The 27550-nt window shown below is 32.0% G+C and overlaps 2 protein-coding genes across 2 annotated transcripts in view; one reads left to right on the forward strand and one right to left on the reverse strand.

The window, feature by feature from the left end:
- LOC128390222 (transmembrane protein 161B-like) overlaps positions 1-27550 on the reverse strand; it is a 38797-nt gene that overhangs the window by 9896 nt on the left and 1351 nt on the right.
- The window catches only part of LOC128390227 (protein O-mannosyl-transferase Tmtc3-like), a 93012-nt gene that overhangs the window by 5230 nt on the left and 60232 nt on the right, over positions 1-27550 (forward strand). Inside the window, 2 exon segments of the mRNA XM_053349914.1 lie at positions 3695-3831; positions 18212-18296. Coding sequence (XP_053205889.1) covers positions 3695-3831; positions 18212-18296 — 222 coding nt within the window.

The following is a 27550-nucleotide window of genomic DNA, read 5'->3' on the forward strand; positions in this document are numbered from 1 at the left end:
ATGATGATGGTGAAAGGATAAAGACTTGGAGTGAGGTTGTTTGCAGAATCCGTGATAGTATTGAATACTTTTTTATTCACCGGACTTCTCATGTAATTCAGATTGATAGAATGATGGAAGATGAATGAAGGATTGAGAGAGGGAGAGATAGAGAAATCTAAACTTTGATAACCCCCTGATAATAGGTTTCCTGTGTAATATTTTAGTCTCATGAAATTCAGCATAAAATAATGATAAGTATTCCTCATGATAAACTGAGGAAAGTATTATTATTGCGCCATCTTGAATTCACCTGAGATTATTATTGTTAATAGAGATTGAAATTACTCAGTAAATTGTGATTCTGTTGCTGATTTAATCATGCAATTTATTGATGATATTGATTGATCATCTGTAATTTCATTTTTACCAACATGAAAATCACCAGGTAATGATAATGTTGCTCTATGTGTTTGTTTACATTTCAACCATTGATTATCTAGTCTTGAATTTTTTGCTCAAATTGTTCCATTAATTTGACTTTTTTTTGTTAATCATCATAGATGATTAATTGTAATTAATTAACAATGTGAATAACAATTGCTTGGGAAAAACAATCTAGTGAAATATTTACTTAACTTGATTTTCTCGTTGTAACCATTACAATCACATTGTAATATACATTAGATCACGTTGACATTTATTACATTTACCTGTGTATCACCAATCAAATGATTATTTCAATGAAAATTTTAATGATGAGTTGACCTTGAAAATCACAATCGATTGAAACTTCCGGAACTATTAGAATTTTGTTTTTCATGAGAATAAGAAGAGGAAAAGAGTCCAGAATTTATATTCAGATGGTAGAGATGATCAAATGCATTTAGATGATTTGATGAAATTCTTGGTAGATGAAAGGAAAACAACAACATGATGATGATTATCAACAACAAGAACAGAAAAACAAATACAATAATGAAATCAAACAGAAATAGTAGGAAATACATTGGAAGAAAGGGAAAGTAATGCCAAAGAGTTGAAATGAAAAGTAATGATGTGAAAAGAGCATAAAGTCTCAAATCAAGTTAGAATTGGTTAAAATAAACTGATATTATACCTCAGAACATAAGAAAAATACATAATACTCTGAGAATAAACAGAGAAGAGAGAAGAAGATAAGATGAGGAGAAACTCAAAAAAGAAGAAGAGAGAGAGAGAGAGAGAGAGAGAGAATAAGATGAGGATGATAAACTAAAAAGGGTAGAATGATAAACTAAATTGTGCTACGAATAATCATTATGAAGCACTTTGGAAAATCCTAGTGATAGTAATAATACTAAGATACCAATCGAAGAGAAAAAGTTGATTGTCGATTCTTATTTCAACTTGTTCCCATTTCTGATCACTTATTATTTTAATAGTCTCAAGCATCGATAGATAACTAGATATTTATAAGTTTTCACTGGGAGAAAATGGACTTTTAGCTTTTTACCGTTATGATCATTATCGTGATGATAATGATGATGATAGTGATACTCTTTGAACAATAGATCAACACATTCATTTTAAGTAAAAGAAAAGGAAGAAAAAACTTTCAGAAACAAAGATAATTCTGACTATCATCCTTGCGATGATGATGAGCATGAAAAAAAGTAAAGGTATGGATTTAAAAGTATTTTATTTTAAAATATGATGATAAAAGATGAAGATAAACTAACAAATGATCAACATTGACCTTCATTTATTGAAGTTTTTTTTTCTTTTCCATAGTTTATCATCATTATCACAATTGCTACACATCCTTATGAGACTTTATCTTAACTTTTTCTGTTCATCTTCTTGCTCATCTTCCTCCACCCAACCCACTTAACCCACTTTGTTATGTCTGTGTAATATAATAACCAATCAATAATATTATATTTCACAAATTTCTCTCTCTCTCTCTTTCTCACCCGCCCCACCCAACAATTCATTAATGATCATGTTGATGATAATTCCGTTAAATCTTATATATTATATACTATCACAAATTTATTATTATCATTAGATTTTATTACGGTAAATAAATATCCATGATTATCATGTGAATACTACATGATATTTATAAGTACATGAGGTAACATTTTTATATGGAAGAAAATTTTTATTCCTGGTTGAATCTATTTCCTTGTATTAAATGATTATTGAATAACATGATGATGGTTGTGATAATAATTCTGGTCACAAGAAACTGTGTGATTATTGGTGTGATTATTATCACTGTGATGATAATTTTCCTAATACTTATTAATATGAAAAGTGTATATTAAATAATAATCATGCCGCAAATTTAAGGTTAATTCAATGATAATTTAAAGCAAATCTTCACGTTGTTTGTTTATATATAAATTTACCTAATGAAAAGAGATTAACATTGAGTTTGTTAGTTTGTCAGTTGATTAAATGTAACAAAAATAACACAATTCTGAATATCAGAAGAAAAATTATCTCTTACCATTTATATTATTCATGTAGATTATTCAATGACCTGGAATTAAGAATATATATTAGCTAATATCATGCAAATGTTTCCCTTTTTAGCATTTCTAATACCTTAGTCTCTCTCTCTCTCTCTCTCTCTCTCTCTCTCTCTCTCTCTCTCTCTCTCACTCTCTCTTAATAGTTAGCTATGATATTTTCCCCTCTTTACTTTCACTACTTTTACTATTAGTTTTGTTATTATATTTTTCTGATTGCAAATTCTGAGCTGATATTGGTGTGAGTGTATAAATAACTCATCTACATGCATATCCACATGATTATCATGAATCTCATGAATTGAATTCCTGCTGATTATCATGATTAGCTAATATTATACATTTACCATTGAACTTAATGTGTTACAATAATTGAACTGGACACCTTAACGAATGTCTGATAACACGTTACTAGGTCACTAACTATTATTTACTGTATATTAGTATTCATCCCATGAAAATGAGTATTTATCACTATCAAAGCAATGATCATTTCTGATACAATTAAACTTTGAATGTTTTTATTTTTGTTTTTTCCCCTTCAATCTCATATCACAGACATAAAACAGTCTAATTTCCCATTAATACTTTCAATAATAACTAATGAATACTCAGACTTATAATGATGGACATTAACAAAAAAGCAATTAATTGTTGCACAGTTAAAAATAGTAACGGATCAGTGAAATGATAATCGTTATTTAAAATTTGAAACATTAACTTATTTTACTGTTAATTTTGCTTTTCTTTCATCGCAACATTAACGTTATAAAGTCTATGAGGTAAATTATGAGTGATGTGAAAGTGACTGAATATGATTTCAAAAGATTAGTATTAACATGAAAAGTAATCAAGGTAAATCTCTAGTTTTTGTCATGAAAATAATTGCTTGATAATTTATCGTTTACTTTTCCAATGGTTTTAAAAAGCAACTTAATGCATGAGGAAACATTAAGTCTCATGGTAATCATAATAATAACAATAATAATCTATTTGTATTGTTGCTCAATTAATATATTAGTTGTTTCATTAAAAATTCTAACTTATAATTTTCTTTTCCATTTTTCTTTCTCTTCTTTTCCTTTTCCTCTTTTACCTTTATCATCATTAACATTTTCTTCATCTCCATCATCACGAATTTCCCCTGTTCTATGGCAATGGCTCTCTCTCTCTCTCTTTCTCCTGTTGAACAACAGGAAGAATCACATAAATCATATAGACCTTTGACAATATTAACTTTCCGTTGGAATTACATGCTCCATGGTCTACAGGTCACCGGATATCATCTAGTCAACAGCATCCTCCATAGCATTGTATCAGCATTATTTTTCAGGTAAGAAACATGAAATAATATCAACACAACTATTTACATACAGGATTACATTATTTACCTGAATTTAATCATCACCCAAATGTCTTTCATCATGAGATAAACTTTGAATACATTTAGAGTGAAAGAGAAAAATTTGATGTTACTCATTTAATGGTCCAAATACATACAGGCAGAATCACATTTTCCTCGGTTAAATATCGTTCCCTATCATCAATCAAATGTTAACTGTAAAGGGTTAGATTTTCATGATATGAATAATCAAAGGAGATTTTTTTGTTCTCACAAAATTTTGCCGTTTTTTTTTCTACTTGTCTTTATGGACACAAATGAATAGATATTATCATTACTCGAAATGTGTAATATCAATCTCATCTTTTGACTTATTATTTTGATGATATTGCTTTATGTCATCTCTATCTTCATCTTGTCTTGATTTCTCTGTCTTTCTTTTTTCACCATCTCAACATTTCCTTTTTTTTGCATCTTCATGATGATTCTTCTGGAAATCGTTTTGAAGACAAGGTAATGGATAATTTCTCAACCGAATACAAAACTATTCTTTCAGAACATACATCGTTTCCATCTTGATCTTTATCATCATCTTTTTCATCTTCTCCTTCTGTTTCCAGACTCTCACTTTTCTTGACTTTTACTTGAGAGAGAGAGGGAGAGAGAACAAGAGAGAGAGAGAGAGAGAGAGAGAGAGAGATACAGGGAGGGCAGAAACTAATAGTTTCTTATATATATGATTTTCTTTTTTGCTTCTCGACTGAGTTTGATGTGTCACTTTTAACAGAAAATTGTTGAATTCATTGTACCGTTCAGGGTGGAAAAGATAGAGGGAAAAAATCCAGAAAAAGAAAAGATTTAACTGAATTGAATAGCGAGAAGAAAAAGAATTTTGATCTTTCACAAATATCATTTTCTTTTCGATATTTTTCATTCGCACAGAATATTTCAAGGTATCAAGAATTTTTATCTCTACGACTTACCCTTTTCCCCCAAGAAAAAAGTAACATGAAAAATTTACAATTGATACGATATACAGATAAGAGGTTGATGTTTCTACTGATAAAATTTGATCATCGCAGACATGATACACTAAAAGGGAGATTGATGGGGATGGAGAGAGAAAAAGTTCTGACTGATTGTTTATCTTGTGAAGATATAAAATTAAACCAGAAAAACAACAGCATTACATTGATAGGGTTAAAAGATTGAAGGGTAGAAAATCTTGAAATCCTCAGGCTTCCTTTTCCATCACTATCATGATTTGGAATCAATTTAATTTTCTTTTTCTTCATCTCAACAATTAGTTAATTGTTGTGCTTTTCTTTTATTTTCATTTTTATAAATTCAACAATTTAAATTTTCATTGTTAATTTCCCATTGTTAACATTAGTTTTCCCATTCCCACAACTATAGTTGTAAATTTCTTGATTGTTACTCTTAACCAATCTAATTAATTAGTATCCCTGATTAACTGATTGAGTTGATTAAGAATTTATAATATTCTCAACTAATTAACCAATGGAAATTGATCTAAATTCAATTCTATACCTAAAGATATAGTTAAAGATGATTCAGTTAATTTCAATTAACTAATTTTCTTAATTGTTTCTATCTAAATCTCTTCAACTTTTAAGTTGACCAAAAATTGGTAACAAAAGTAAGAGACCCGAATTTTTCTTTCTCTCCCTCTTTCTTTTTTCTTTCTTTTATTTTTTAGCTTTTACCATTGTTTAAGTCTAAAGACTTATCTTGGTTAATTTTTATCTTTTTATCTTTTTCAACATGTTAACCATATTGTTCATAATGTCGAGACATAGAGACTAAAAGAGTTACTTTGTAACAATAGTTTCACCTCATCACTAATATGATTAACTTGGTTAATTTGATTAATTTGTTTTCCCCTTATTAATTGTAACCCCTTATCATCATTAATTGATATCCCTAAATTGTCACCCCCCTTTTCTTTTATTCTAAAAAGAATAATTTTCCCTCTATAATAGTCAGTCAATGTTTAACATTAAAATAGTTAACTTGCTCATCTTTAATCTCTCAATTCTTAATTAAGGTGATTCTGCACTTCTAAGTGTTACAATCCATCCATCTCTCAAGTTCCTAAAATTCAACCTTCTTTAATTAGACATTTTATGTTTAATTGTCCAAATCTGAATTCTTTAGAATTATCAGTGAAAGTGAAAACACAGGCGTAAGTACAATAGAGAAACTCAGTGATCCTAAAAGAATCGTGTATTCGGTATTTTGTGGGACCGAAAATCTTCTGAACTCTTGTCTTCAAGCCTACAGACTTTTCCGAGTTTTATCTCAATCACATCCATCGATCTCAAATTGATCATCTAACCTCCTCATCTCAGAATTTCCCCCACAAATTGGCGACCCAGGCAGGATCATTGTGTTTTTCCCCGTGTTTGTGTTTTGTGTTTTCTTTATTTCCGTCTCCAATTCTATTGAATTATCTTTTCCCTTTCCATCAATATGCCACCTAAACGTTCTCGTGTTGCTGCGATTACTCGTATTGCTGCTGCTCGCGCCGCGAAAGCTGCAAAGGCTACCCGCCGATCCCTCAATCTAACTGATGCTGAATCAGGACTCTCCGAGGATGATACAATCATTCCTCCACCTCCATCACCTCAAGATACTTTTACCCCAGTTAACCCTAGACCCCCGACTCGTGTTTCTACAGTCATTCAAAAATCCAAATCTCTCAGAGATCTCTCTTACCATGAGATTCTCGAACTCTTTAATAAGTGGAATGTTCCAATTCCAATCAGATCATTGGCTACGAAAAAGCTTAATGATGTTATCTCAACTCATCTTCTTCTTATTGGTGAAAATGTAACCATTGAAGATATTCAAAACCTCGATCTTAACGAGATCAAAACCAACCCATTCCAAATTGGATTTTGGAATTTGAACCCAAAATATTTCCGAAGCGGAAATACAAATATTCTTAAAGAATATCGGTCGTGATGAAGAGACCATCTTTAATCTAACCCACTCTGAGCTTTATGCTCTTCCTCTTCCTCTTGGTGTTCTCAACAAAATAAAGAACATTTTAAATTCTTTTGGTGCTCATATTAGTGAGCAATTACCTTCATCTATCACTCCTCTGTCAATTCCAATGACAATCTTACTCCATCAACTTTCTTCGAATTGATGAAACAATTGAAGACTGACCCTCATGTACCAGAATTCCGCTCTGGTGAGGACCAATATTCTTGGCTGGTAAAGACCAAGGATCGTTTATCCAAAGAGAATGTGGATGACGAAACAAGACTCAGACTTCTCCAAAAGTCTATGGCCCACGAAATAAAAACAAGTGCCGTTGGTTTAGATGATATTACCGATTACCAGGAATACGTCGATGCCCTTTTTGAAAAATTGAAGACTCCCGAAAGTCAATATAGTGCAGATTTTGAGCTCCGAAACTGCCGTTACAACCCGGAATTCCACCCGGAAAAATTCTTCTCCGATATGAGAAGATTGGTCACCAAAGCGTTTGGTCCAACCAACGATTCCCTCTTTCTCAATCTTGTTCTCCAACATATCCCTCGAAATATCCGAGATGATATTTATACCCTTGGTATTAATGATGATCGTACGAGAATTTACAATCATCTTACTAGAATTCATTTTGATTATAAAAATAATCAAAATAGACAAAAGGTCCAAAAAACGGTTCCCTCGAAAAACCCTAACCCAAATCATTCCAATGATAAATCTTCAGTTGCTCGAATGCTTAAAACTAATAATCCTAATTATTCCCAATCTAACTCTAACTATAAGAGAAACCCAAATGCATCTTCATCCGCATCTAAAGATGCTAAATTTTGCAATTATTGCAAAGGTGATGATCATACAATTGATGTTTGTTCTAAGTTAGCTTATCGAAAAGCTCAAGAAGCTGCAGGAATTAAACCTCCTTATCAGGGAAAAAATCAAAATTACGTTCGACAACCATTCAACTCAACAGCAGCCCCAACTAACTTAACCACTTTGGTTAATCAAGATCAGCCAGTTCCTCAAATTCAATTCCCTCCGCAACCAGTTAATGCTATTGTCTCAGTTCCCCAAATGTTCACTAATCCAATACAGTTAGATAACCGACCACCCTCTCCTCCCGAACCTATGCAAAGCGGACTCAGAGGAAATGTAGGATTTGCAATATCTAAAGATATTAAGCAAATTTCCCAAATTGGAAACACTGCAATTTCTCATATGCCTCAAGTCAACTTAACCCTCTGCTTGCCCGATAAAACTCGTGTTCAAGAAGGTAAAGTGTTGATAGACACCGGAGCGTCAGCTTGTGTTATCGATGCCGGTCTAGCTTCCCTCCTTCAAGCTCACGTTATAAAGGTGAACAGAACCCTAAAAGGTATTGCATCAGGAGTCTATGTAGATTCTTTTGGTTTTTCGTATGCAATATTTAAGCATAATGGTATGGACGAATCCCGCATCATCAAATTCCAAATTTGTGAAAAATTTGAACCCGTATTTTTGTTAGGGAATGCCTTCCTTCATGTTTTTTACATGAAAATTCTTTCTGACGGAAATGAGTATGATATCTCTGTCAAAGAAACCCCCAATTCTCCCGAATTAAATAACCCTGACTTTTATTTCCGATTCTGTACCCCCGATGAAACTGACTTCATCATTGAAACTTCTATTAAAGTTACTGGTAATGCTGCTTCCGATTATATCTTGGACTCTCCCTCAACTCATTCAACTCATTCAACTCAAACAATTAACAATTCCTCAACTCCATCCACTCATCATCCAAATCTAACAACAATTCAACTCCCATCTGAAGAAAACAAATTCAAAAATTTTCCTCAACAATCAATAATCGCTCGGTGTATGCTCGTTAGTGAAAACGAAATTACCGAATCAAAAACTCAATCCTTCCTTGACAAGATTAAGTCAAGAATCAACCCAAATTTAAGTTCATCTCAACAAAATGAACTTCTCGAACTTTTCGAAAACTATCAAGATGTTTTTTCCAAACACAAAAACGATCTTGGATTTGTCTCATCATCTGTTTGTCCAGTGAAAATTGATTTAGAAAATCAAATTATCCCGTACCAAAAACCCTACAACTGTAACATTCATCGCCGTGGAGTTTTTCGTGAGATCATTAATGACATGATCCAACATGACCTGATCGAACCCTCGGATGCGCTTGGAGGTGCACCATCATTATTGGTTCCTCGATCAGATGGCTCTCATAGGATGGTAACTGATTATCGTCTCTTGAATCGTCTCACTAAAATTCCGAGACATCCCATGCCCAGAATCGACGACTGTCTCGAAGTCGTTCGAGGTGGACAATTCTTCAACCTTTTCGACCTGGCACAAGGTTACCACCAAATAGAACTTCCTCCTTCCGAAAGAGAGAAAACAGCGTTTGTAACCCCGGATGGTAAGTACCAGTACAAACGACTCCCCATGGGACTCGCCGGTGCTCCATTCATATTCCAGCGATTCATGAACAAAGTTCTTGAAGGGTTACAATATGTCAATTGTATTGGATACTTTGACGATATCCCTGTTGTTGGTGTAACTTTTTCCGATCTCATCGCTAATACGATATTGGTGTTAGAAAGATTGAGAAAATACAATCTAAAAGTTAAGCCAGAAAAGTGTCACTTCGGTGAAACCGAAATCTTATTGTTAGGACATTTAGTCTCAGGTGAAGGAATCCGTCCCGACCCTAAAAAGGTTCAAGCCCTAGTTAACCTCCGATACCCTAAAACTGTCCGTGAACTTCAATCCCTCCTAGGATGTTATAATTATTTCTCCAGGTACATAAAAAACTATTCCTCCATCGCCGCTCCACTTTATCGTTTAATTTCAAAAGAACGAAAATTCAAAATTCTCCCCGCTGACAAACAAGCCCTCGATTCTCTCAAATCATCTCTCATCAATACCACGCTCTTGGTACATTTCAACCCTAAACTTCGTCGTAAAATCTCCGTCGATGCATCTGATGTTGCTGTTGGTGGAATCCTATTACAGGAAGACGACAAATCTGAAGATTTCAATCCGGAAAACCCAATTGAAACCGTAAGCCATTGGCTCCCAATTTCCTTTTTCTCCCAAAAATTACTGAAGCATCAACTTCATTACAGTGTTTCAGAAAAAGAACTTCTAGCAATTCTTGTCGGTGTGTACAAGTACTCTCACTATCTCGATGGTGAAAATTTCCTAATCGAGACTGACCACCATACCCTGTGTCAGCTCCCAAAAATTAATTTTAAAAATTCTAGACTCCAAAGATGGTCAATTATGCTCTCATCTTATAATTTTAAAGTCATTTATAAAAAAGGATTAACTCATCCTCCCGACTGTTTCTCCCGTTATCAGTCCGAATGGGACCATAGAAAAACTATCGATCCCGAAGAAGAGTTTTTAGACAAAATTTTTCTTAATGAATATGTTGAAGACCCATCATTCCATCACTACTATGATATTGGAATGAATTTGATTAATCTCTCCTTTGAAGCTCCTATTCTCGATTACGAGCAAATCAAAGATCCTCCTCTACTTTTATATTCAGTCACCTCAGAAATAGCACATCTTCAACCTCATTCCAAATCATCTCCTCAAGAATTTTCCTTATGGAAGGAAAAAGTAAGAACCGCTCAGAAAAACAACCCTGATGTTCAATCCCTCATCTCTCAACTCTCCAATTCAAATTCGATTGCCGCTAAACGATATGTTTTAAAAGACAATCTTCTCTACCGAAAGGACTCACGAACCCCCTTTGGAACTCGACTCGTGATTGATCCTGAAATCTTAAAAGAGATATTCCAACTTGAGCATGAATCAACCCTCGGTGGACATTTCGCCACAGAAAAAACCTACTTAAATATCGCTCGACGATTTTGGTGCAAATTCCTCTACGATGAAGTGAAAAAGTTGTGTGAAAACTGTTTAGTTTGCAACTTAGCAAAACCTTCCAACATTATTTATGTTGATCCCTCCATCAAACCCATTCCTCAAGAAATTCTAACCCGGTTTGAACTTGATGTTCAAGGCCCGATAACAATTGGAAACTCTAAAAAATACATCCTCGTCATCGTCGATGTTTTATCGCGATTTGTGTACGCGAAAATGACCCTCAACCAAACAGCTACAACTGTAATCAACTTTCTCTCCAATTTCTTTCATCTCTTTGGTTTCCCAACCCACATCCAAACCGACTTAGGAACAAATTTCACTTCGGATGAATTTAAAAAGTTCATAGAAAAACATGGTATTGTTCATGACACCAGTACCCCTTACCACCCTCAATCCCAAGGCATTGTCGAAAGATGCAATCGCACAATTGCAGAAAGACTTCGTGCTTATGTTTGTGCCAAAGGTACAAAAAATTTGGTTCCCGCTCTCCAAGCATCTCTGTATGCAATCAACTCATCCGTCCACAAGATTACTCGCTTCAGCCCTTACTTCCTTGTTTTTGGTCGCGAGCCTAACAAACCCCTTGACAATTACTTGTCCATTAACCACAATTCCCCTGTGACCGTAACCGAAGCCCGTAAAATTGCTTACGCGCGACTTAATTCCCAACAACTCTACCAGATTAACAGAACCAAATCCCTTCATCCTCAATCTCCCTACGCTATTGGAGATTATCTTCTAGTTAAAAATGAATCTCCAGATTCAACAATTTCTAAAAAACTTCGAAATCGCTATCATGGCCCTTATTTAGTTTGTGGTCTTAAGAAAGGTGCACTTATGTTATTAGACACTCTAAGCTTTAATCTCTTCATCTCCAATGTTTCTAATACAAAGAAATATACAGGAAAGTTAACCACAAAGATGTTAAACCTCAGAGAAAATTTTTTTAACCCCGATTCTTACTTAGAAAATGAAGACTTCAATTCCCCGAAATTGAGTTAATTACTGACAACCAATTTCAATCACTCAGTGATAATGATTATGTTGAAAATGAAGATCTTAATTCCGATTCAATTCCTAATGAAAATTCAAATGACCCAATTAACCCAAATAATGATGAAAATCTAAATGATTTTATTCATAATCTTCCTCAGTCAAATCTTCCTTCCTCTCCAATTAAAAATTCTAATTGTAACAATCAGTTAATTACTGATCACTACAGTGATGAATTAATTAACAATATTCCTCAAAACAAAAGAAAATATCGAACATCTGATCAACAGATAATCGAACAGCCAAAGTTAATTGTTAACAATCAAGAAAAAATGTTAACCAGACAACAATTAAGAAACCAAAAAGTTTTTGTATTGTTTAATTTTTATTATTAGAAAATGATAATGAGAATATTTTTCTAATTAACTTTAATTGTTGTTCTCAAGTTGATCACTACAGTGATAAGAATTTAAAATTTTCCAGAAAAATTAATTTCGATCATTCTAGTGATTTAGATTGTTCTAAATTCGAAATTAGATTAACATCTGTTGAAAAGAAAAATTCTATTCTTTTTAAGTTTCCCCTTTCCTCTGTTGAAGGCGTTAGTTTCGCTAATTACCTTTACCCGCCTTTGTCTTTGTTTCCTCTTCATTTAACTCTTTGGTCATTTAGAGTCAAGTTGATTTTTATTAACCTAATTTCTCATCTCCACCTTGAAAATTTTTCTTTGTTCAATTTAGTAAAATCTTTAGATTTAATTTTGTTTCAATTATTAGTAATTCACCAGAATTCTGAGAATTGTGAAAATTATAAAGTTCAACTAAATTGTTCTCCACCTTCATCACCCCAACACTTCAGTGTTAAAATTTCCTCCGCCATCTTCAGTGAAGTGAAAAGTGCTTCCGAACTGTTGACTCAAAGTGCCTTTAAGTGCCTTCATCAAATTAATCATCTCAAGATTAATCATCCCTCTCATCGCCATTATCAACAATTTAGCGTCAAAAAGCTAATTAACCAAAAAGTGAAAATGGACAAAAACCCGAACTCACCACCCACACCTTCTAGTGTTCCCGTTTCTTTCTCCAACAAACGTGCTAATTCTCATCTCTTGAAATCTGTTATTCCAAACTGTGGTTATGAAAGTGACCCTGATTGCTGGTACATCCCTGGACCAATTGCCTCTTCAACCGAACCCGATCATCCCCTCATCGACCTCAACTCACCACCAAGAAAAACTGTTGAATTAAAAACTGTTAAATTTCAATCTCCTCTGGTTACCCAACAAACTCTTAAACGTTCAGTTTCAATTGAATCTTTAGATTCAATCGCTTCCTCTCATCCAAACCAATTAAGGAAAATTTCTCTCCGGAATCAAATGGAAGAAGAAACTCAAGGTAAGATCATTGTTAAGTCGAACCTCTCTAACTTTTTACCATCAACTTCTTCCGAAACGAATAAATACCCAAAGCCCGGTGAATTTCCTAAATTCTTCCCAAATGAAATCCCTGCTCCTCTTCCGACTGAACTTCCCGATCATGTTTCGATCGATAAATACAAGCAAGTTAGACAATTAGTCTTAATGAAAAATGAGAATTTCAAAAATATCAGACAGAAATTCGAAAAGATGATTAGAGAAAAACTTTTTCTAAACCTTTATCATGATGAAATTATCTATTCAGTTCCTCTTCCGAAAATACCTAAAGGTATCTCAAAATCTTCAGTCACCCATGAAAAGTTAGATTCATTTATTAATGAAATTCGTTGCTTCTTCTGTGAGCAAATCTCTCTTATCCCCATCGAATGCGACTTTTGTAAGCATTGGTATTGTACCAATTGCGTTATCTTCGTGCAAAATTTGATCGCAATTTTGAAATTAACCCCACCGTCGAAACCCAATAAATTCATTTGCCTCTTTCCATCATGTTTAAGAAACTTTTCCTCCATCGATGACTACCCCACTTACAGCTCGATTACTTATTCATCAACTTACGTTAACTATCGAAACTGTAAATTTAATTGTAGGTACACTCTCTGCGCTAAACAATTAAGTCCTAATTTACTTTCGGCTCACGAATCAAAATGTCGATTAGGATTGTTTAGGGAAGAAGTGGATCTCGAATCAATTCCAATCTTTCGTCAAGGCTCCTCTGTAAAGGAACTTTCCTCCATCAATCCAAAGCGTTTAGTTAGCTTCATCCCTCCTCACATCAAACTCGCACCCACTCCGCAAATTTCCTACTCAACCCACGAGTTCAATTTTGAACAAAAATTCGAATTATATGCCTGTCTTTTGGTTAACAAAGAAGAAAATCCAACTGACCCTCTCCTATCGGACACTAGCATTCGTTCTCATGCGAATCTTAGATTAGGTTTTTGGGAATCTTTTAACAAAAGAAAAGATCCTACTCTTCCCCTATCCGAAAATGAAGAATTTGTCCGAACAATAGGCTTTCCTCCCGTAGTTTCTTACGCTCCCGCTCCCTCTCGACCTCGAACTACTTGGTCAACCAAGTCAAATCCCGTTCCCCATTATCTTCTAAAAGATTCGGAAGAATGGTTAAAGTTCAGCGAGGGAAGACCCAAACATGATCTTCCTTGCTCACCTCTCAGGTTATCCCCTGATGCTGGTCAACCAAATACCCCCTACACTGCCATTAACCCTCTTTCTAGATTAACTCTGGAAGAACAAAATATTGTAAAAACTAAAATTTCCGAATGGTTTCCATCTCTAAGAGAATTGGTAACCCTGACAAAATCTTCCTCCACCTCTAACCCGCTCAGACTCGAATATCGAGTCAACCGAAAAAATAAAGCCGCTGCTATTTTCAATGCGCTGGTGGACCAACAAGTCGAAGATCTTTCTTCGAATCAACAACAATTTCTCACCGAACAAATCAGTGAACATCCTGATCCTTCTAACGTCTATTCAATTAACGCTTCGTACGTTAGAATAGTTCGATTCAATGCCGAAGGAGTTCGAAAAATCGTACATCATCCCGTATGGATTGTTATCATTGACGGTAACTGTGATGTCGTTTATGAAACCCTAGTCCACTATAAGGACATTCACTTCATGGATACCCACTTTCATGGGTTAACAAAAGACGATTTAAAATTCGCCAAACACCTCGCTTCAGTTAGAGATCAAGTTCTTTGCTTTTTGGCCTGTGCTAAACAAATTGTTGGTGCTGGACTTGTATCTCTACTAAGATGTCTACAACTTTCCCCTGATGAGATCGACATTCTTCGACCTAAGATGCGAGATGTCACTGTTTATTTCTCTCCCTATCGGACTACACCCGCCTCATTATCTCTCCTTGCTTTCATCATCTTCAGTGGATACACAATTAGAGACAGACCCCACTCACCCGCCGTCGAAGCTCTTACCGCTATGAGGATGTACATGGCATTCTGGCAAGATATCGAGGAAAAAGTCAAGTCCACTGGTCGTGGAATTCACAATCAATCCATTCAATTCTACGTACGAAATGAAAAAGTTTCGTATTTACACAAGAAACTCACTGAATTGATAGATTCGAAAAAAGCCAAGTGGCCACTCGACTGGTCATACCATCAACATCACCGAGAGAACCCGGAATACTCATCATTCCAATGCGTTTCCCCCGCACCATCACCAATTCCATCTTCATCATCAACCTCATCACCTCCACCAATGGTTTCAACAAGAATTGTGAGACCTCCAACATCATCATCATATGAAAAACCTTCACCATTTACCCTGTTCAATATCGTTCACCCTCCGAACTCATCCCAAAGAAAAAACAATAACCCCGTTGCTTATCAGCTTGGACTCGATGAAACTGTTCATCCATTAGTCTCTCAAGCGGAAATGAAAAAGCTTTTTGAAAATGTTCCCTCAGGATCTTCCTCATCATCAACCTCACCTAATCAAGCCCTGGATTCTTCAGTAAAATACATATTGGATAATCTCTCAGACCCTCCCTTATCATTTGGTTCTCAAGATCCAAAGAAAAACCCGCTCCATCCACACCATGTTAGGCCGAACACTCCATCTCCTCCCGAAGTTCAATCATCATCTTCATCTCCATCACCACCAAATCACAATAGGATTCCAAAGGAAACCCTGAAGAAGTATCTTCATCAAAGTGCTGGGGACTGAAGGGTAGAAAATCTTGAAATCCTCAGGCTTCCTTTTCCATCACTATCATGATTTGGAATCAATTTAATTTTCTTTTTCTTCATCTCAACAATTAGTTAATTGTTGTGCTTTTCTTTTATTTTCATTTTTATAAATTCAACAATTTAAATTTTCATTGTTAATTTCCCATTGTTAACATTAGTTTTCCCATTCCCACAACTATAGTTGTAAATTTCTTGATTGTTACTCTTAACCAATCTAATTAATTAGTATCCCTGATTAACTGATTGAGTTGATTAAGAATTTATAATATTCTCAACTAATTAACCAATGGAAATTGATCTAAATTCAATTCTATACCTAAAGATATAGTTAAAGATGATTCAGTTAATTTCAATTAACTAATTTTCTTAATTGTTTCTATCTAAATCTCTTCAACTTTTAAGTTGACCAAAAATTGGTAACAAAAGTAAGAGACCCGAATTTTTCTTTCTCTCCCTCTTTCTTTTTTCTTTCTTTTATTTTTTAGCTTTTACCATTGTTTAAGTCTAAAGACTTATCTTGGTTAATTTTTATCTTTTTATCTTTTTCAACATGTTAACCATATTGTTCATAATGTCGAGACATAGAGACTAAAAGAGTTACTTTGTAACAATAGTTTCACCTCATCACTAATATGATTAACTTGGTTAATTTGATTAATTTGTTTTCCCCTTATTAATTGTAACCCCTTATCATCATTAATTGATATCCCTAAATTGTCACCCCCCTTTTCTTTTATTCTAAAAAGAATAATTTTCCCTCTATAATAGTCAGTCAATGTTTAACATTAAAATAGTTAACTTGCTCATCTTTAATCTCTCAATTCTTAATTAAGGTGATTCTGCACTTCTAAGTGTTACAATCCATCCATCTCTCAAGTTCCTAAAATTCAACCTTCTTTAATTAGACATTTTATGTTTAATTGTCCAAATCTGAATTCTTTAGAATTATCAGTGAAAGTGAAAACACAGGCGTAAGTACAATAGAGAAACTCAGTGATCCTAAAAGAATCGTGTATTCGGTATTTTGTGGGACCGAAAATCTTCTGAACTCTTGTCTTCAAGCCTACAGACTTTTCCGAGTTTTATCTCAATCACATCCATCGATCTCAAATTGATCATCTAACCTCCTCATCTCAGAATTTCCCCCACAAGATAAAGATGGAAGAAGATGAAGATGAAGAGAAAGGGAAAAAGGATGAAGAGTAAAAATCATCTTCTAATGTTTGATTGATTGGTTTTACTTGTGTAATATCAGAAAAATGCGCTCAAAGAATAAATGAACTTTTATCATGATCATTTTCATGATGAAGATGATCATCATTCTGACTGAGTATCATGATTGGTTTTTATTTAAAAAGTGCTGAAGATGAATAAGGAAGAGGAAAAAGTTGAAGTTAGTTACTGAGAATTGGAATGAGACTTATGATCATTGGTTGTGATTCTGAAGATAATGGACAAATGACTTTCAATTGGAGCATAAGATTAAAGAAGAAAAGAAATGACCAGGATGATGATGAAAAAAAGATGAGGAGGGAGAGAGAGTGAGTGAGTGAGTGAGACTGAAAGTAATCTCGAGTAAAAGAAACTCTGAAATGTTAAGATAAACCAATTTGATGCAATAAAAATGGTTCATCAATGTTAACTTTTTCTCTTCCTCTGGATGAGGAAGAAGATGTGAGAGATGAGGATGAAACTGTTTCACCTTCATTTTCAATTTACTTTCAACTGTAAATGCAAAGAGACAAGAGAATGATGAAGATAAGGGAGCATAAACTACAAACTCTCTCATTGTATTATCAAAATGAATAATATACCAGGTAATTTATTTTCTCAGTCAAAAACAAAAGTAAAAGAAAAGGAGAGAAAAAAGTTCAATCCAAATAATACATTGAACTTTTTTATATTATGTTCATTCTTGTTCATTTTCATGAATGAAATTTATTGATAACAAGAAGGAAAAAAAAAGTTTTCTTATTATTCAACAAAAAACGATTTATACATATTAATACGCCATGAAAATACTTTCATAATATTCATCATAGATTTTTGTATGTGTATATCAATATTTGAAGAGAGAGAGAGAGAAAGATGAAAAAGAAGTATGAAAATTAAATCAATCTACAAATGACCTTTTTAAATCAATCGGAAATGATGAAGATTCAATTCTACATGATGATTGACTCACACTTTTCATCTCAACTTATGATAAATCTTGAGATATTTTCATGATGATTTCTCATGTTTAATATTGAATTTTATTGATATTCTAATATTAATTGTTATCTTTATGTTACAGGTTGTGTATTTGTTTCAATCTTCAGTTCTGGGAATCAGTAATTGCCTCAATCTACTTTGCCATTCACCCGATTCATGTGGATGCGGTAAGTTTAATAAACCTTTCTAACTCTAGTAAATACTATTCAATTTATTCTGATAAAATTACATCAGCTGATTATATGTTTGGTTTGTGATAAAATGTTAACTGTACTCAGAATAATAATCAACTTTTATCTCTTCTGATTGTTTTTCATTCATGGTAACAAATAGTTTTAATGGGAAATGATATTTGTTATCATCATCCGTTGATATCGTTTTATTGATTGATGATGAAAACATTTTTCATTCAACTTAACTTTTGCTTAACCCTCAAGGGCCAAAAACATGAATCCATCGTTGATATAATTTTTTTTTTACAATTTACATTATACAAAATTGTGATAAAGAGTAATAATCAGGCTTGATGATTGATTGACATGATGAAATATTAATAAATTATCCTCATCATGATGCTAATAATAAGCTATTAATAATATCAATAAGTATCGCTAAGTATTGATATGATAAATTGTTTCTCTCTTGCTATCTCTGTCCCTGTCTGTGTCTCTTTCGCTTTTTCCTGTTTAAATTGGTAAAACATATTAACAGCTGATGTTCATGAGTGTCCCATGAAATTGTTGTCTCTCAACAATGAAAATGAACTTCTTGAATAAACTGTGTTATTTTTACTTCATGATTCACATAATAATTTAGGAGATTTTATTAATAATACTGATGAGAGTCGTAAGAACTTGAGTATGATTGGTATGATGGTGATGATGAGAGTGATGGAATATCATGAAAATATGAGGTTGAAGGTTTTTTTTTCACTATTCTTGCTTCAATAGACTCAATTGAAAATTTGGAAAATTTTATGTTGAAAAAATGAGTTGAATGAAAGATGGAGATGATGATGATGATGATGATGATGGAGGAATGAGAAGAAAAGTTCAATGATAGTTTACTAGTATTCAACTGATAGGGATGAGAATGGAGATAGTTGTGAGAGAGTATATCATCATTTTCGTCTTTTTTTATCCTCCTTGTAAAGATTATACGGTGAGGAGAAAAAAAGGAAAAGTCCATTTTTCGTTCAATGGAAAAGATGAGGATACTGATGAAGAAGAAAAAAAAGATGGAAACTTAATCGAAAAATCGATGGAAGATAAAAATGAAAAAGAAGAGTTTGTATGTCGAAAAAGAGTAGAGTTATTTGTGTGGGAGAAAAGGGAGGAACGAGAAAAACTGACCAGAAAAGGAGGTAAGAATATGAGAGAGCGAGAGAGAAAAGATGATGATGATGATGTTGAGAAGAAGTAAGAATATTGATAGTGCAAGTATGATAAAGATGATGATGAGAATAGTAGGAAGAAGATGCTTGAACCATTATTTTGTGATGAAAAATTTGAGCCTAGAGTCCAATTGGTTTGGTGACATATTCAACCTTCAAAAGACAAGAAAAGAAAGAGAGAAGAGAAAAAAATTATAACTCTGAGAATCATTTTTCCATAGTGAGAAAAAAACTGAGATCAAGATGATGAGAAAATAGAATCATCATCATTGATGATTCTTGATGGACTTTTCATCTTGACCATTCTCTTTTTCCTTGTGTTATTGCCTTTACTTTTTGCATGCTAATAAATATTCGTATGGATGATATTCATCATTTGTACTCTCTCTCTCTCTCACTCTCTCTTTCTGCTTTATATCAAATGATGATAATGATGATGGTGATGGTGATGTTAGGTAAATCTAGCGAATCATTGTCATCAGTCTTTCTCCCTTTTATTCAGAATCATTTTGTAAGAATGAATGAAAGCAACAAGAAAATAAGAAATAAAAAAAAAATATGAAACCGAGAGAATAGATAGAAAACTTTTTTTTCCAAAGAATAAGAATGATGAAGAAGAAAAGATGAGGATGAAAGATGCTGAAAGAAAAACAAGAAGAGTCTTTATGTGAACTCCCCCTTTCTTTTTTCTCTCTCAAAATGATGAAATAGGAGAGATGTATTTATTGGTATGCATGATAAAAGATGTACATGAATCGGTGTAAAGTTGATAAAAAAAAGTTCGCATTCAAATACAATACAATGGTGAATAATGATCAGTATAGTGACAGAATGAAATGAATATAAACGAATGATGAAAGAGAGAGAGAGAGAAAGGTAAGTCTGGGAGGAAGGTGGAGATTGATAATGATAAAATTGAAGATTTAATCAATATCATTTATCTGAATGGTAATCAAAATTGCATTTAGATGAAAATATATCTGAATGATGAAGTTCATTGAGATTTGTTTGAACTTTGCCACCGAAACTTTCTAAATAGTCTTGATTCCCATTCTTTGTCAATAAAAACTCTGTATTTAGATTTTGAGTTATCCATTTTATCAACATTTTGATTAGGAACTTTTTTTTCTTCAGTTCTTAAATACATCTACTAGATATTTCTTTGATTAAAGTTCAATGTTTGGGTATTGATGTTGTTCAAATTTCCTCTCTGACTTTCTGTTACTTTCAATTTCTGTCTTATTCACCACCACATGATCCATGTTACCCTCGCCTGAATCTCACAAGGGATTGACCTTGTTAGATTTAATCACGTTGGGTTCGGATGTTGATGATAAGCTTAAGAAAAAGATATTACCACCAGGTCTTGATGTGTGTGTATGTGAGAGCTGAAAGAGAGTCAAGAGAGAGAGAGAGAGAGAGAGAGAGAGGGAAAAAACAACAAAAACGGAAACAGAAACTATTACTTTGAACATTATCGAGCAAAAATATCGAGTGAAAAAAAAGATCTCGAATCGAAAATGTAACAACAGAAAAAAATATTGGCAACATTGAATTAACATGGAAGAAAAATAGATTTTCCTTGAATTTTTTTCTTCTCTTTCACTTTCATCTTCTCATGTTACTCTTGCAGATTTTTCACCATCATCATGTTGCTCAGAGAGAGATTTGCTTTTTCTTTATCTTTCTCATCCTCTTCCATTATCATCATGATAAACATGATGAAATTGGTGTGACGAAGAAAAAAATCTCAATTCTGAAGATGATGAAAAAAAAATGTTTCCATGATAAAAAAAAGTTGATATTGATAAAAATGATTAAATTCATGATACAAGTTGTCAATATATTAATAGATTGAAGTTTTTTTTCTTCATCATCACAATGAACTTAGCAACATGATTCAGTTGAAATACAGGAAATATGAATGATATCAAATGTATTTGATTAGCAATATGATTTCATGATATTAATAACATTTAGTTTTACTCATCACCGTTGATAAAATAATCTATATGCTTAATATTAAATGAACTTGAATTCAAGAGTCACAATAATGATAATGATAATATTACTCTTATTATCCTCATTTGCATTGTTATTATTTTATCTTCATCTTCATCTTAAACACAAAACTCTTCTTATGGCAAGGGTCAGAAAACTGAAGAGATGATGATTGATGCGGTTCCTTCATCAGCCATTGAAGTCCTTCTAGTGATGATGAAGATGAAGATGAAGATGATGATGAAACAATAAAGCAACGATGATTATAATGATAATTAGGGTTTCTGGTTCCTTGCTTGATTGATAATCTGATTAAGTTTAGGGTTTAATGTCTAGTCTTCCAACTACTAATAAACTATTGGCTTTTCTTGCACTTTCTCCATCAACATCTCATCTTCTCTCTCTCTCTCTCCCTTCCTCCCTCTCCCACTCTCTATTTCAATCACTGTCCAAGAAAACTGTTTCATCTCTTATTTATTTCCTTGATTAACCTTTAACCTTATCCCTTCAGGCTAATTGTTATATCCAACAAGATGATTGTTTGATATAACTGATTGATTAACCAGAAAACAAAATAAATGCTTGACTCAATCTCTGCGATTACTTTTGCTTTCAGTTTATTCAATTCAATTGATTACTTTATTTGAAACGATTATTATTTGATTTTATTAATTTAATAATAATGAAGGTGATGATTAGCTAACAATTGATCTCATATATTAAATATTACTTGATAAAAGTAATTATTATGAATGGTTTAAGGTAATATAAGACTGTAAGTTGGTATTATTTGAATATAATAACAACCAGAAAGTTATGTTAACTTGATTAACAATTCAATTAGGTTATTATCAACATGGATCTATCGTTAACCATCATAAATAATCATCAATATCGTGATAGTTATTACACCAAAAATTGAGCATAAACATGATGATTATATTCACTTAAGTGAAAGTGGTCTTTACCCTGAAGATGATATGATGATGATCATCTCGAGAAGATTCTGAAAATGATGAGGATGAAAATCACAAGATGTTTCACTCTACTTGATCTTGATCATCTTTCTCATCTATCCAACTCTAATTTCTCTCTCACGTGCTCAGGTTTATCTTCATCATCTTCATTATATTTCTTGTTATATAATGATATATATACCTCAGAATTTTTATCCTTTTATTTTTATTCCTCATGTTTCCCTAATGGATCATCTTGATTCTAGTCTTCTATCATTATTATTTCCATGTATTCATTTTTCGTCTCTTGTTTATCTTTCAATCTTTTCATGTTATCATGGTGACACTTCTATAAGGTGGACTTGTTTACGTAAGAAAAATAGATTAACCGTTATATATGTTTGTCCTTCAAAAATTAGAGTTTGCTTGTAACATCGGAAACGGAAAAAGGTATGATGAGGATAATGACAGTTTTGATAATGATTATGAAGGAGAGAGAGTATGAAAAGTAATTGGATAAACAAAAATGAGTAATAACAGCAAATTGAATGTTACCCAAACATGACAGATTGATGATTAATTATCATTCGTAATCATATTAGCAATTAATAATATTACATTCTCAACGTGAATTGATCATGAAAACATATAACATGGTGCATTGGGACTATGATGTTGACTTCAAATTACACTTTAGTACAAATAAAGCTGAAATTAAACACTAATTAGCAATTAAAACTTTACCTTTTTGAAATTGATTAGATGACAAAATCAAAGAAAACAGAAACACTGAATCAAATATCAAATTCTGGTAATCGTATCAATAACAATAAGAATTTGGTTTTTCCATGTTATTTGATTCTCTCTCTCTCTCTCTAACTTATTCTTCCTGGAATCATCATCATCTATCAGAATTGATCAATTGTATTCCATTGAAAATAATGAACATTTTTATCTTTCTTATTGTTCAATTTTGATCGATGATAATAATACTTTAAGCTTTGATATTCTCATACGTTTCAATATGATGATGATTCGGATGATGATTTAAATTGCTATAAAAATCCAATCCATTATAAAATTGAACTGATCAGATAATGATGATAAAATGCTAATCAATACCTATCAGCAATTTGATATCATCTGAAATTACTTGAAATAAAAAAACAGTTCCAACGGAAAGTAAACCCCTAGAATTGTCAATAACAATTCTCAAATAACAGAGCTTAAAATTGATTCAAAGAAATGATCATTAACAGAATTACCGTTTTAAAATGATCATCTGATTTAACAGAAATCAACTCAAAACCATTATCATTAGATTCAGACTAAATCCTGGTACTGAACAAAAAAAAAATGAATTGAAATTCAAAATGAAAACAATTTGGCTCATATAATAAACTAAATGGTTGGATTTTGATAATGTTGAAAAAGATGATGATTCTCATTCTATGATTGTTGATATGTTCACAGAAAAGACACCAAGCTCAGGCCAGCAAGTTGCTCATGATAAATATTCAACTTATTTAGAAAACAATACCATGTATTATGTAATTTGTATCATGTTTATTGACCATTTTATTAGTAAATTATACAAGTTTGTTTTTCGATTTCTTTTTAGTCACATGTATCAGAACTTTATTGTATCTTGTCCAATGTTAAAGTTAAATTTCCATTTACAAACACAGTCTGTTCTCTGAGTATAATCCATAGATATCATTGGAATCTTTAAGATGATTTCCTTATGCTTCGAACTGGAATCTCCATCTCATTTGGTCATTTTATCTTCATCTCTTCCGTGAATCTTATCTTTTCCCCCCTCAAGTTGAAGATGAAGATGATGATGATGACGATGATTAGAGTAAAGTGTATACACTTTGCTTTTATTCATGTTGAATCTCGATTTTTTTATTTTACTTCTTTTTCCTTTTGAATCTTGTTCATTCATCCTTGAAACTTTTCAACATTTACCTTGGTTGACTGAAGCATCATCTAGACTTCATCATCGTCATTTTTGTCATCATCATCTTCATCATTCATTCAGTATATAAAACCAACTTCATCTTAATTCAGAGCAGGTATCCTCATCTTCACATTCAAAAATAAATATCAAGACAACAACAGAGGAAGAAAAGATAATCCTGATAAAAGAAAGATATATGATAAAAGAGAAGTGAAAAAAAATCGAAAAGTTCGTACTTGCAGAATATTATTAACATTCGAGTTCAATAGACATGAAAAAGAAGAATATTTCAGGGAAAAATATCCGAATAGTTGAAACCACGAAAAAGACCAAAGTTTATCGAGCTTTCGTTCAATAACTTTAAAGTCCGTTCGATCTTAAATCCGTAATTATCATGGAAAAACATTGAGTAAAACTTAGAATTGAAAATATTTTTCTTTCTCCAATTTCAATCAATAGTATCATGAGAGTATATAAACTGAATATCGAGTTGAATTTCCTACCCCACCCAATGAACAAACTAACTTTCATGTATTAATAACAAGAATTCATTTATTATCATCATTAAAATTTATCTTACAATTTATACACATTAATTTAACTTTATTCATTAACTTGAACAATTTTCATCCCTCATTAACCATCAAATACACACACACACACAAAATAAACTAATCAACTTGTTACAATTAAATGTTAATAGACAAAAAACTGTCTCTCCCTCTGTCATCAAAACCGAATTAGTTTAATTTATATAACTTGAAATACAATTGAATTAATATTGATACAGAATCCAGTTTAATTAACCATGTTCAGAATTAGAAAATGATTAACTTGACAATTAGATAAACACCTAATTGTATAGATGTAAATTGCTAGAAGCTCAAGATTATCAGTGATTACAGATTAGGATTAGCTAATTGATTTGTAATCATTTCATCAAATCTACTGATCATGTGAATAGTTTTATGTTTGAAAAACGATATAAAAAATGTTATCAGAATAATGATAATTTAAAACATTATTTTTGATTAAATTTTCTCATCACTGATTAAAACTAATGAGATAAAATTGTTATTAACTTTAAATCTAAAAATGATGTTGCTTTTTTTTTCATTCAACCAGATAAATTGAATCAAATTAATGATCAACATTAACATCACCATGATTACCTTAATTTATCCCGCAACCATGATGATAATGATGATTATATAATGATAATAATAATACAATAAACATACATTGTATTAGGAAAATTTTTTAATTCACTTGATCAACAGTTTGATTAAAATTAATGACATAACAGTAAATTAGTTGATTGAAAAAACTGTGAGTAGGATTTAAGGTAGATAATACATTTACTTTGATGGTTCCTTGTTTATTGGATCGTTATTTCATCATTATCTGTTATCCTATCATTAGAACTGCTATTATCATGATTCATATGAGAAGGTAAAAAATTTATCAATATCAAATTCTAGAAGAAAAGTTAATTAAAGGATGATCATGTTCACCATTTGATTAATCATGTTTATTCATTTGGTTATTGTATTATTATGATCATGTTAATATTAACCATAATTTAGACTTTGAATGAAAAAGTTCATGAGCTTATTGAAATTACTCATTGAAAGTATTGTGTTGATTCAGTAATCGTTTCATGAATTGGTTATGATTCTTTTTAATTAATTGTGATTGAATATTTGATAGAATCTTATGTTTCTAATTTAATAGAATTAATAAAAATTGAATAGAGAATTAGAATATGAATAAAGTGGAATAAGAGAAAATTTCTTAATTTTCCAATTCCATGAATATTGTGATTTTATTTTCGATTATAATTCATTTATTATAAATACTTTTCTCTAATTCTAATCCATTGTTATCCAATATTTGCATGAATTTAATTTTAAAAAACTAAACGAAATTGCTAAGACTCAACATTATCTATTCATCTTGATGATAATGATATCATTTAAAATCTTAAATATCTGATTAACTTTTTATATAAACAGAAAATTAAATTTTCAATATGAACTTGATTGTGATTAAAATGTAATTTCAAACCATTCAAATCTAAATCTATGAGCCTTTAAGAATTGAATTTACCATGAGGTTCATCAACTCAGTTTATGGAACAATTTCTCTCTGTTTAGAACTTTTTTCTCTCTCGGTCTCTTCTTATTTCCATCCAGTCTGTTCATTCATCAAATTCTGAGAATACTATTAGAACCTAAAAAGTATACTAATGGTAAACCAGTATTTCCAAAAGTAAACCTTAATGATTGGTAGCTAATGGTTTATACTCGTGACATGGGATGTAAGAGATAAGATGATGAAAATGATGATGATAGAGAGAAGAGTAAGAGGAAGAAAAAAAAATTCGTATTGTTTATTATTCTGAGAGTATACCTACAGATGAATGAATATGTTTAATACAGAATGAATATCCATCTCTGTGCATACGATTTCCTATCAATACATTATTATCAAAGATTTGCTATAATAGCAAGTAAACATTTTCCTCTGATCTTTTTTACAACACCAATAAAAATAATCAACAGAATTTCAAAATATCATCTGATTTTCACCATTAAAATCACAGTTATCATTAAGTTTTCTGGGAAAATATTATTATCAATATATTTATCATTAGATATTTGTATACAATGAGCTCACATGAATTATCATGTTCAAAAGGATGAGTGAATTGATTGCATATTGATTTTCATTATCTGATTGCTCATTATTATCATGTTTACTTGATACTAAATGAATTGAGTCGGAAAATGAATTTGCTTTCATGAAACATTTTCCTTATAATTTCAAGTTCATTTGATGTGAATAAATTGTGAAATATGTATTGATACGAATGAGTTTTAATCATGATAACTTTTCCTTACAAGCTGATTCTCTATTAATAATATTCATACACTCAACTTTCTTGACCAACATGGTGATCATTAGTAACCAGATTTTCAACCAGAAGTATATATTACTTTTCATGATATAACTGAATTATTATTACGATTCTGTTGCTATTTTCATCAATCATGCTTCATGGACGTTCACATTTATATCTCATGATGAACAAATGTCAGATTAAAT

The sequence above is a fragment of the Panonychus citri genome, unplaced genomic scaffold (assembly GCF_014898815.1).
Source record: "Panonychus citri isolate SS breed McGregor unplaced genomic scaffold, ASM1489881v1 Contig00116, whole genome shotgun sequence".
In the NCBI taxonomy this organism is placed as follows: Eukaryota; Metazoa; Arthropoda; class Arachnida; order Trombidiformes; family Tetranychidae; genus Panonychus; species Panonychus citri.